This window comes from Ambystoma mexicanum, chromosome 6p, assembly GCF_040938575.1.
Source record: "Ambystoma mexicanum isolate Mex_15411 chromosome 6p, UKY_AmexF1_1, whole genome shotgun sequence".
NCBI lineage: Eukaryota > Metazoa > Chordata > Amphibia > Caudata > Ambystomatidae > Ambystoma > Ambystoma mexicanum.
In genome coordinates, this window is record NC_090935.1 from 1,303,905,075 (window position 1) to 1,303,917,657 (window position 12,583).

The 12,583-nt window shown below is 50.2% G+C and overlaps 1 protein-coding gene across 4 annotated transcripts in view; it reads right to left on the reverse strand.

Moving 5' to 3' along the window:
* The window catches only part of DENND4C (DENN domain containing 4C), a 2,555,958-nt gene that overhangs the window by 224,489 nt on the left and 2,318,886 nt on the right, over window positions 1-12,583 (reverse strand). For all 4 annotated transcript variants that reach the window (XM_069625964.1, XM_069625963.1, XM_069625962.1 and 1 more), the window contains one exon: window positions 1,070-1,249. In XM_069625964.1, the coding sequence (XP_069482065.1) occupies window positions 1,070-1,249 (180 nt within the window). The remainder of the gene's footprint in view (window positions 1-1,069; window positions 1,250-12,583) is intronic.

The following is a 12,583-nucleotide window of genomic DNA, read 5'->3' on the forward strand; positions in this document are numbered from 1 at the left end:
AAGGTTTTTTGAAGCCTTGAGAGTATTGCAAGTATTGAAAAGTGATTCAATAATTTGTACCAAAAGGTGAGAATAAATGAATAAGAGCTTCTTGGTCGTAGGCCAGTCATTCACAGGATATCGTAACGAATGAGAAAGCTGGTCATGGGTTTCTAGTAATTAAGCACTCTAATTCCACATTGGTACATTTGTGTAAACCTGCTGGTTTGCAGAAATGCTTGAATGTGCAGTATCTTTTCATTTAAGAAATGTTAAAACTTAGATGCAAGAGAAATGCAGAGTTAATGTGGAAGTAAAAGAAAAGTAGGAGGTAGAGTAGACATGTAACATACATTGACATTTACATTATAGCAACACTTCATTAGCATGTCTTAGTTTTACATTATATATGTTTAATGAATGAATTATAAACATTTATCAGGTGATTTAAGGAACTACAATATCCTACCACAGTGAACTATTCGCCACATTTTCTGGGGGTGCCAGGCCTGCATGCCCCTGTTCTACCGGCCACCATTACACAACCTATTTTCCTACCACTGATCCTTTACTTACCTTTTCACCCCTAAAAATGTCAGAAAAATGTGGCAAAATGTGCCCTCCCAAAATGCAGTGAAACGACCGCTGAGAGTCTAGGGGTGGGTGAGGAGAAATCATTTTCAGTTAGGCAGCACAAAAGAAAAGTGGTAGCTTGGCTGAAAAATCCTTCTTGCTTAGCAGGAATTTTACACCAATGACTCCTAGCGGTTTACTTTGGTTCCCTAGCCAGCAAAAAAACTTTTCAATTATTGTCTTCTTCATGAGCAGTGACCAACCACCCCCCCCCCCCCCACCTTCAAGACATGTTCACATTACCACAGGTTCAAGGGCACATAAAAGTATCCACCTTAACAAAACAAAAATACTGCATGAACAAGCCATTTCCTCAGCTCATTCACAGATTACAAATTACACTCTGGTATTCTCAGATGTGAATTGTGTAAAGTGTCACTACAGCATCCAGAAGCATATTACATACTATGTCACTTTAAAAAAAAAAAATGAATATCAAGTGTGGCAAACTTATCACCTTTGATCAAGTGTGGAGCTGGACTCTTCAGCAATCGTGTCACTGGACTTCGAGGAATCCACCAAACTTATCAAATCATTTGCTGTGGGGCAAGTTACTGATTTTTGCTCAGGGGGCTCTGTTAATGGAATGTTGCCACTCTGTAAACTATCTCCCGAGTTACTTGGTTTAAGGAGGAAACTGTAAATAAAAAAAAAAGAAAATGAAAGAGAAAACAGTATAAATCACCTGAAACAACCATACTACACATGGATAACTATTTTTACATTTTGTCTTCACTATAAAAATCATGCAACATACAAATGTATACGTTTCCAATGCTTTGAAATCAAGTTTAAAGCTAACTGCCTAATACACAGGGCCAGCTAGAAGTCAGGACTGATCTACCGGATATATTCGACAACACGAAATACTGTCCCTTAAGTTCCTCAAATCCCAGGAATAAGACCAATGAACAAGTTACTTACCTCTAACTGTTGTTCTCCAGCATGGGTCTGGCATGGATTCACATGCTCAGGAATATTCCCCGTCGTCAGGGTGGGAATCCTCGGTAAAGAAAAAATCAGTTTCAGATCTGAACTGTCTTTCTCCTAATAACCAATCACTGGTCTCTGGGTCATACTGCCCCCAGACAATGACTGCCCTCTACCCAAGCCCCTCCTCTTGCAGCCATCTTCACATTTGGTAGCACGTAAAGTGGCAGTAGGACCAAGAGAAGAGCCGCAGAGGGGTAGGGGGGAGGGTTCACATGTGAATCCATGCCAGACCCAAGTTGGAGAACAACAGTTACAGGTAAGTAACTTGTTCCTTCTCCAGCATGGGGTCTGGCATGGATTCACATGCTCATGAATACAATAATACATAGCAGTACACCCATGCTCAACCACAGGAGGTGGAAAGGCTCAACATTAAGCATTTACATAAACTCAACATTAAGCATCTCTTCCTCACCAGGCCCACCTTCAGGCGAACAGGTTGCGCAGCACTGCCTGGACGACTCTGGACTCCTCCCTGGAATCCCGGTCGACGCAGTAGAATCTCGTGAAGGTGTGCGTCGACCTCCACGTAGCAGCTCTGCAGATGTCCAGCAAGGGCACACCAGACAGGAACACCATGGTAGCAGCGATCGCTCTGGTTGAATGTGCTCTGACGGCCGGGCAACGGTCGGTTTGCCAACGAGTGACAGTGCATTATGCAGCCGGAGAGCCAACTGGAAATGGAAGCCTTCGAGAGGGCCTTCCCTTGGTTCACAGGTCCAAAGTTCAAAAATAGCTGTGATGTCTTCCGCAGGCTCTTCGTGCGGTCCACGTAGAACTTCAGCGCTCTAGCCACATCTAGTGAGTGCAACGTCCTCTCCGCCGGCGACGAACGCAACGGGAAGAAAACAAGTAACACCAAGGGCTCGTTGAGATGGAAGTCCGACGGCACCTTGGGCATGAAGGAGGGGTGCGTCCTCAGCACCACCTTCGTCTCGTGGAATGTCAGGTAGGGTGGTTTGCAGGAAAGGGCCTGGATCTCTCCCACTCGTGCGGAGGTGATGGCCATAAGAAACGCCGTCTTCCACAATAGGAACTTCAACGGTGCCAAATGCAGAGGCTCGAATGGCAGCCCCATGAGCCTGCTCAGCACCACGTTGAGCTCCCAGAGCCTTCACCGGCGGGAATGATCGGAACAGTCCTTTCATAAACTCCTTCACCAGGCGATGGGACCACAGAGATAATCGCCCGGATTTCTGGTGTAGCGGGAAATCGCCGCTAGATGTATCTTGATGGAGGCATGAGCTAGCCCCACCTTGGCCAGCGACAGTAGGTACGGCAGCACTTGAGGGGCCGTAATGCGCAGAGGGTTAATCTTCTGTGCACTGCAACAGACAGAGAACCTCTTCCATTTGTGTCCATAGCACTTGAGAGTTAAAGACGCCCTGGCCTTTACAAGAACCTCCTTGCAATCCGCCGGGATATCGTACCCTTCAACCTCTAGTGCTGCAGGAGCCAAACCTGCAAGTTCAGCGACCCCGGGTCGTGGTGGAGGATGGCACCTCCTTCTCTGGCGAGGAGATCCGCGTCCATCGGCAGTTTGACTGGGGGGGGACGCAGACATGTCCAGAAGGTCCGGGAACCAGATCTGCCTCGACCACGCATCATCCTGCACCGGGACCGTCTGAGTTGATTGATGAGTCGCAGCAGCAACGGCGGGAACGCATACAGGAACAGGCCGTCCCAGGGGAATGAGAAGGCATCAGCCATGCTCCCCCAGCTGGGGGAACCTGCTGGCAAAACTCCAGCACTTGGTGTTTGTCGCTGTTGCAAATAGGTCGATCTGCGGATTGCCCCATCCTTGGAAAAGTAGATCCACTTGATCCTGACGCAGTTCCCACTCGTGGCACGAGCGCAGCTCCCTGCTGAGCGAGTCGGCGATGGCGTTCTTTATTCCTGCCAGATGGAAGGGTACCAGAAACATCCCTTGGGCGGCGGCCCAGTGCCACAGATCCTGGGCTTCCTTGGATAGGGCTAGGGATCTGTTGCCTCCCTGCTTCCGGATTTAGAACATCGTGGTGGTGTTGTCGGTGAAGATCCTTACCACCTTGCCCTTGAGGGGCGGAAGGAACGACCTGAGTGCCCAGAACACGGCTCGGAGTTCCAGGACATTGATGTGTAGTGACCTCTCCTCGGGGAGCCAAAGGCCTCTTTCGTGGAGATCTCCGGTGTGCGCTCCCCATCCCTCCAGGGAGGTGTCCGTCATCACTGTCTCCTGATGCGCCAGGGTCTGGAAGTCCATGCCCACCGCCAGATGTGCGCGGGTGCCCCATCACCGGATCGCTTGGCGGAAGCTCTCGTTGAGCGAGATCCTGTCTTCGAAGCTGCCTGCCGCCTGCATCCAACGGGCGCCAAGGAACTCTTGCAGTGGACGCATCCGTAGCCTGCACAGGCGCATGAGGTAGATGCACAAGGACATCATGCCAAGCAAGGACTTGATGGACCTCACCCTGGCCACGTCCATGGTCGACAGCCGTTGCACCTTGCCCAGGATGGCCTTCGTCCTTTCCTCCGACGGAGAAGCCAATAGCGCCACTGTGTCGAGCCTGGCTCCCAGGAACAGGGCGACTTGCGACGGCACCAAGTGGGATTTCGGGAAGTTGATCGAGAATCCCAGACCCGTCAGTAGTTGGACGGTCTTCACTGTCTGCAGGACAGCGAGTTCACTTGTCTTTGCTCGGATGAGCCAATCGTCTACGTAGGGGTAGACGTGGATCCTCTGCAGGCGCAGCCGCACCGCCACTGGTGCAAGGCACTTGTTGAATACCCTGAGCGCCGACTTCAATCCGAAAGGAAGGGCTCTGAACTGATAGTGTCGCCCTTGGACTACGAATCGCAATAACTTTTGATGTCCTTTTAGAATGGGGATGTGAAAGTAGGCATCCTCCAAGTCCAGCGACGATAGGAAGTCGCTTTCCTCCAGCTGTCCCAGTACGTGCTGGAGGGTGACCATCTGGAACTTCTGGGACTTGATATACTTGTTCAGACGACGAAGGTCCAGGATGGGTCGCCAGCCGCCGGTCTTCTTTCTTACAAGTAAGTATCGTGAGTACACTCCGGAGCCCCGGAGCCTCTTTGGGACGAGCTCGATGGCTCCTTTCTTCAGCATCGCCCTTACATCCAGCAGCAGTTGAGGGACGTGGTTTTCCACGGGTGGAATGCGGGGACACTTCATTAGAAACTCAAGAGTGTGCCCGCGGGCCAGGGCATCCAGCACCCACCGGGGTGCTCAGGTGGGGGCCCGACGCTACGGCCGGTTCAGACCTGCTTGCAGCGGCCTTGCCGCCTTGGCCTCCTTGGCGACGAGATCCTCTTCATTTGCTGCGTCCTCTGTAGGCCTCCTGCGACGATGAGCGGGCCGCCTGGCCGTATGTCGAGGAGCCGCCGCGAAATCCTTTGGAGGCACCTTGCTTGACTCAGATGTTCCGAAAGGGCGGCCGCCGCTGTTGAAGAACACCCAAGGCCCGAGCCGTCTCCATGTCGGCTTTAATGGCCTGCAGTGACTCGTCCACTGTCCTGCCAAACATGTTGTTCCCGTCGAAAGGCATGTCCAGAACCCTGGTCTGCATGTCTTGGCGGAAATCGGTTGCCTTGAGGCAACCACACCGGCGAAGGCAAACGCTGTTGCCCATCTGGTGCAAACCGGTGTCAGCAATGTCCGTGGACACCGTTATTGCGTGGTCCGACGCCATCTCGCCTTCCTGTAGGATCTCCAGGGCCTCAGCCCTGTTGTCGTCCGGGAGGAAGTCCAGCAGGGGAGCGATCTAAAACCACAGCTCTCTGTCGTAGCGGGCCACAATCGCAAGGGGGTTGGCCGCTTTAATAGTCGTTGCCGCCGACGAGATGACCCGCCATCCCATGGCGTCCAGTTTCTTACCCTCGCCGTCCGGCGGGGAGGTCGAAGTTGAAGCCGTCGCCCCCACCGCTTTCTTCTTGGCCTTCGCGGAGACGACTGAATCCGGGGTTGGCTCTGCCCTAAGGCACATGGGGGTGGAATCCAGGCACCGGTTCTTCTTCTCGTACCGGTCTCTCTTGGCAGGAGTGGTGGACGGGTTCTTCAGGAGCGACAGCCCCTCGTCCCAGCTGTCGTCAAGTAATGGAACCGAGAGGACCGTCTTCCTCTTGGCCTCACGCCGTTGATAAAGGAAACCTTCCTTCTTCTGTTCCATGGGGCAGAGCTGGAAGAGTTCGGATGCCCTGGCGATCATGGCGTGGAAGGAGTCCATTTCATCGAGCGGGGAGGCCCAAGGAGGTGGTGATGGAAGGCCCATCCCGTCGTCACCACCGTCGTCGTCATCCGTCCCCGTTGTGGCCGTCTCCGTTCCCGTATCAGGAGATGAGGGCTGTGAAGGATGGAAGGGAGGGGGGATGAATTCTCCTCTGCTTGCTTGGAGGGCTTCCCAACGGTCCAGGCTCCGCTGGATCGTCCGTTGGGGGTAAGGGCAACCTCGTCCTTATCTCCGTACACTAGGCCTGGATCGCCATCAAGATTGCCCCCGAGTTGTCTTGTGGGCCAGGTACCGGCTGCGACAGGCGTGAGGGTTGGGGAGTGGAATCCTCCGCCTCCATGGGCTCCTTGTCGGCACCGCCGTTGCTTTCTTCGTCCGCCATGTCGGGATCCCTCCCGTGGGACCGGACCTCCTCGAACTTCTTGTTGAGGATCTTTGCGACTCCAGCCAGCTCCTCCTCAGAAGCGCACTCTGTGTCCGTGATGGCCACCGCCCCCCACCCCTCTTTTTCCACCCAGGGTTTCAGGGGGGTCTTATCGATGGGCTGAAAAGAGGATTCCCTCCGCGGTGGCAGGGAAACACTAGGCCCTGAGGTCGCCTCCACAGGCTTCGCCAGGGCCGCCATGACTCCCTCGATAGAGGCCTTAGCCGGTTGAATCAGGGCCTTTGCGACTTTGGGCACGCCCAAGGCCTTCACCTCGGGGAGGGTCACCGTCTCGCTCCCCCTCGGCTGTCTCTGTCGGGATCGTCCTGGGCTTCTCCCGAAGCCTACCCGGGGTTCTCCAATTTCCTCTTCACCGAGCCAGAGCGTTGGCTCGTGGCTGATGGCGTCGGTGAAAGTGTGCCCTGCCTGGCAGCCGAGGAGCCCGACCGATCTGCGCTCCCGGTGCCCGCAGACTCGCAGTGCTTTGCCTTTTGTTGGACCCTGTCGCCGGGGCGCCCTCAAAGGTCTTAGAAGACCGCTCTGACGACTACTTCTTCTCACCTTCAGCTGGGCTCTTCCCTTCCAGCCAGTTGGTGAGCCGGATACGCCTATCCTTCATGGTCCGTTCCAACATGTTCTTGCAAAACGCACAGTCCTTCTTCACGTGCGTTTTGTCTTTGTGAAGGCAGTAGAGACATCTGGAATGCTCATCATCCTTGAAGACATTCTGCAATCTACATCCAGGGCAGCTCCTGAACAGCTTGGATCCAGGCGTCGTGTTTCCTTTGTCCTGGGCCATGTCCACAAGCAGTAGGCCTCAAAGATCTTCCGGAATCCTCCAAGAAGCGAAACTCGACGAAAACGTTGCCCTTGAGGGGCGTAGAAAATTCTGAAACGGGTCCCCGTCGGAATCGGTGGAGCTTGAGACTCGATTGACCGAAATAATTAGATTAAACTCTTGCAAAACGCAGTAAAAGCTCGAGAGCTATAGCATGAGGACTCCCAACACTTGAACGTGCAATAACAATCTGAAGATGGCTGCCAGAGGAGGGGCTTAGGTAGAGGGCAGTCATTGGCTGGGGGCAGTATGACCCAGAGACCAGTGTTTGTTTATTAGGAGAAAGACAGTTCAGAAACGAAACTGAAACTGATTTTTTCTTTACCAAGGATTCCCAGCCCGACGACGGGGAATATTCATGAGCATGTGAATCCATGCCAGACCCCATGCTGGAGAATGTAGGTTACCAGATAACACGTGTCATTAGGGACACCATGTGTCAGTACTGTGTTCTTTAACAACCTAATCCACACTGAGAGTTGTATTGCTGGTTCAATCTTCTGAAGCAATTGGTCCACAGGTTCAAATCACAATGGTTTGCAAAAGGCAAGGTCAGGACAGTAGCTTCATGTCTATGTGAATGATTTGTCAATTACTGTTATGTGCTTTCCAGACACAGTAACCTCTTGTGATACATTACGTTTTGAGGTTACATGGATAACTCATCTACAATCCCTCCCTTAATCTTACTCTTGATCCTGTACATCCTCTTTGACTAACTTTAAGAACCCACTGCTTCTTCGGGACTGAAGATCAAACTGGGCCACCAGAGCTTGGAAAAGAAAAGACCCATAAAGGCATCTTTTGAGCAGTCCTACACCCATCGTTCCAAACATTTCTTACACAGCTCAACCCATAAGTATGAATACATAAAGCTGGCCAGAAATCACCACACTGTCATAGCAGAGCCAGAGGTTTGGCAGTGCTGGTAACGAAAGAGGGCCAATAGCAGTACATTTTCCAGATTGTCTACAGGTACGTCAACATGATTCTCTGGACTGCATTTCCCATTTGGGCATTCGTTCTTAAACTAACATCCAAAACATAGATTATGCATGATTCTTGCCTGCTGACCTATGTGAACGCCATGAATATCTTTGTGAAAGTGGCCTATGTATGAAGCCAAAAAAACTGCCTTTTGTTTTGGGGAAGTGAACATGGCCATTAGTGTAAAGTGTAGACCTGTGACAATGGGAACAGCGTGACAAGTTATAAAAATGATTTTATTTATTTTTGCTTGTATAGCGCGTTACACCAAAGCACTAAAACAATGATAAAAACATGCAAAGTCAGTCAACAGTAAAATTATGGGAAATAAATAACATCTTTTTAAGTAGAATAAAGCAAGTGGGATTTCAATTGAGAGCCTAATAATGGAAATTAATCAAGAGAACACATTGAGGGAGATATTTCCAGAGTGTAGGGGCTAATAAGGAAAAGGAGTGAAAGCGTGATTGGGCACAGGGAGGGCGAGAAACAGAAATAAACAGAGATTGGGAGCAGAGAGGGCGTGATGGTTGGTACCAGGAAACGAGGGAGGAGAGATATGGAGGAGCAGTGTCAGAGACACTTAAAGACAACAGCAAGAATGTGAGAGGAAAATGACAAGGAGGGGTCGAAAGTGAAGCCAAGATTTTGTGCGGAGCTAGATAAAGTTAGCTGAGATGGATAGAAGGGGAGAATAGGAGGAGGAATTTAGAAAGAATAGAATTTCTGTCTTGGGTGAAGATGAAGAAAATGGGAGGTGTGAAGGCATCATGAAGCAAGACTTAAATTTCAAACAAAGCATTTATTAACATAAATGTCAGGATGGTAGAAGGCCTATTTGCCCTATGCGGAGGAGGAATTTCCCAACCTGAACGAAAATAAGGAAAGTCAGAGTCAAAGAGTTCAACTTAAAAGTCTGTCTATGTGCAAAACCTATTCTTGCCCTCATAATTAAAGCTAACCAATGTTCAGAGATGTCAATAACAAAAGAAATGGTGCTCAACTCACAGGTTCTGAGCTTCTTCCAGCTTCCTTTCAGCTCCCCTTCCCCAAATTCCAAAAAGTTCCACAAAAGTCTCAAGAACACCTTTCTCACATTCAAGGCTAAATAGTGCCAAATAATTCTCGGGGTTCCCCTTCCCCCTAGTTCCTAGCAACACAGTTCAAAAGCAAAAAGGTCTTGAGGCTCCAGTCTCAAGACGACGCATGCAGTTCCACAAATCTCAGGGTTCCTGTGAGGAATTTGACCAGCCGCACGGGAAGTGTGTGCTCGCCTGGGCTTTTTTTGATTTTTTAATAATGAAAATCAATGATGGGTGACTAACCACAGAGAAATGTGAGAGGCCATCACGCGCACATTTCATCTGCTTTCAACACAAAACGCATAGTCGCATGTACTCCGGGAAGAGACAGCCTACAGGCGCCATCATATTCAGGCGGAATGCGACAGCCCGGGTACATCAATGCATCTCAAGGAGGAGAAGGCACACCTTCCTCCAGCAGGGGCAGCCTAATTTAAATATCAAAGGCTCCATGGATCTGCATTCCGTTTGTCCTCCGGCTGTTGGCAGCGCATACTAACGAGATAATTGAAGCAAGCCTGAAGGGGCCTGGTTGCCGGAATAGACAACAGGAGAGGCGGGGATAACACCCCTTTAGTATGCAATGTGTGAACCTGAAGCTAGTTCCCACCTCTCCGTATGAAAGGCAGTGAATGGCCTGCCTGGGGGTGCAGCAGTAACTACATGTGTCCCTGCAGAGCAGACCCCATTCAGAGGGGAGAAGTATGTGGTTTGGGGGAGACAGGAAGCCTGCGCCCAGCACAAACTTCAAGGGAACCCTGTGCTTTAATCAAGAGTCACAGAGGGCTCAGTTAACCAGAGAAACACTTTGATCTATAACAGACAGGAAGATGGGTGGGACTTTGGTATATGTAATCACACATTGTCTGTCCTGTTGCAGAGCCCTCTGGTCCTGACCTCATGCATAACAAAAGATTGTTGGTGGGGAGCCAGGATTGGTTCATTAAGGTAGGCTTAGCCTGCACCAATCACTGGGGCCCATTTGGCTTTAAAAGAGAGCTGAACTTACCAGATCATCGGACGACTTTGCAAGGAGTAAGAAGATCTGATTTGGACCCGAGCTGAAGGTACAGGTCTACCTTACATCTTCTACCAGTGAAGGAAGGCCAGCAGTTCCAAGAGGGAAGCAAGATCCCTCCCCTAAACATCTCCCAGGGAATAGAGGGAGGTACCAGACTCAAGGACCCGTCCAGCAGCTGCAGAACCAGTACCCAGCCAGCACACGGTGAGCCATGCTAGGTTTTGCCAGCAAGCTTCCCAGGTGGGAAGTGCCAGAGAGTATCTAGACAAAGGACAAGGCCGTTGCCTGCAATCACTCTCCTGTGCTTTGGGCAGTCCACCTTGAAAGGACAACACAAGCCCTTTGAAGATGCTAGGAGTGCCATACAAGCATCATCCAGCGTCCATCTTTGAGACAGTCGAGTCCTCGAACTGCATCTGGCTGCACCGCTGACTATTGTCATGCTGCAGTCACCAAGACGTCTGAGCCACCTCGACCAGCATTCCAGATCTGCCAACCAGCACAGAGACGATTCTTGGCCCTGAGCTGCCACGCCGGCCAGCCTGCCTGCAGACGTCCGTCCAGCCTCGCTTTCCGAACTGCCTGCGGCCTGATGCACGCAGCTGTCTCCCGCTACTAACTCTGTCTCAAGCACTGCAAAGCTCCCTGGATCTGCCTTGGCGCTGTCGAGCACCAAGAACTTCTTCAGCAACAGGTACATTGTGGTTCTGCCCCCCCTGGTCCTTCTCTGAAGGCCCCTAGAGACAGTTACAACCCTTTTGCCCCCTTGGTGCTGGAACCAAGTAACCTTGGAAAGTAAGACTGATTAATTTACCAAATTACCTCCCGTCAGTATCCAGGGTGCATCCCTTTCCTTCTTGAAACGGTCTGTCCTCTGTGTTCCTTTACAGGGTGGGTCGCATTTGTAGTGTGTTAGAACTGTCTGTTGTAGTAATAATAAAGTAGATATTTGTATACAACCTTGACTGGACAGTCCCTTTTATCATTGGGTAATAATTGTATTTTCGCTGTGTTGCAACTAACCAACGATCCACGACCTTGCAGAGATAAGCTTGCCGTTCCGTCCACGTTACCAAAATTGGACAAGGAGATCTTATAATTCACTTGTATTCCAATCTATTCGGATCCCTTCTGGTGTACTAGAGGTTTGGTGTGGATTGATGGTTTAGAAATTGATATTCATCCCAGGACCACTGGTGGCCAGGAAGTTGATTCGTCACAGTTCCCTTCCCCCAAGACTCTGCTACTGATACGTGTTTCAGTCTTTTCCAAACGTGTAACAAAACTCTAGGTTAACCTGACCCATCCTGGGAACCAGTACACTTACAATGCTTCTCCTTGGTTTGGTTTCACAATGTCTTTGATTTTGCTCATTTAGGGCTGACTGGTCTAGGCGCAGTTGTGAGACCACACGGTCAACCCATCACATGTCGCGCAACCAGGCTCCCTAGGCTCTGCAGCCCACACAGGTTCTTCAGCAGTTGCCCCTGTGCACCAAGTCACCTTCACTTAATTCTTCTTTGTTGGACTCTTGGCTTTATGTGCAATTTTACACTTCCCTGGCTTCTCCTTGTCAATGTCTTGGTTCTGCCATCACGTGTGTTGCACCTTTTGCCAGTCGTTGGCCTTGCCGTACTGCATTCACTCATAAAAGTTCACTTTGCGGGGGTTTTCTTCATACCCCACTTTGCAATGGCACTCTTTCAAACGTGCACCCCTTTCTGCGTAGTTTGCTTTCATATGGGCACGTAGGCTGTCCTTGGATATGTACTTTGCCCATAAAGTTTTATTGCATTCAGTATTTAATATGTCCGACTTCAAGGTTCCATTCATTTCAGTATTCAAAATGCATATGTTATGTTCAATTTAATATTTTCCTTCAGTTCGATATTTAAGATGCATTTGTTATGCTTAATTTCACATTTCAGTTCCCCATTTAAGATGGTTTAAGTTACCTGTAACTATTGTTCTCCAGCATATGTCTGGCATGGATTCACATGCTCATGAATATTCCCAGCCAGGCTGGGAATCCTTAGTAATCCTCACTTTCACTTTAAAACTGCATTTCTCCTCTAAACCAATCACTGTCCTCCGGGTCATACGGTCCCCATCCAATGACCGTCCTCTCCCTAAGCCCCGCCTCTGGCAGCCATCTTCAGATTTGGTAGCACGCAAAGTGGCAGTATGACCAAGAAGAGCTCCAGAGGGGCCGGAGGGAGGGTTCCCATGTGAATCCATGCCAGACCCATGCTGGAGAACAATAGTTACATGTAAGTAACTTAAACCTTCTCCAACGTGGCGTCTGGCATGGATTCACATGCTCGTGAATAAATAATAAAACAGCAGTATATCACGCAACCAGGGGAGGTGGCAAGGCCCAACAGAAGCAATTAACTC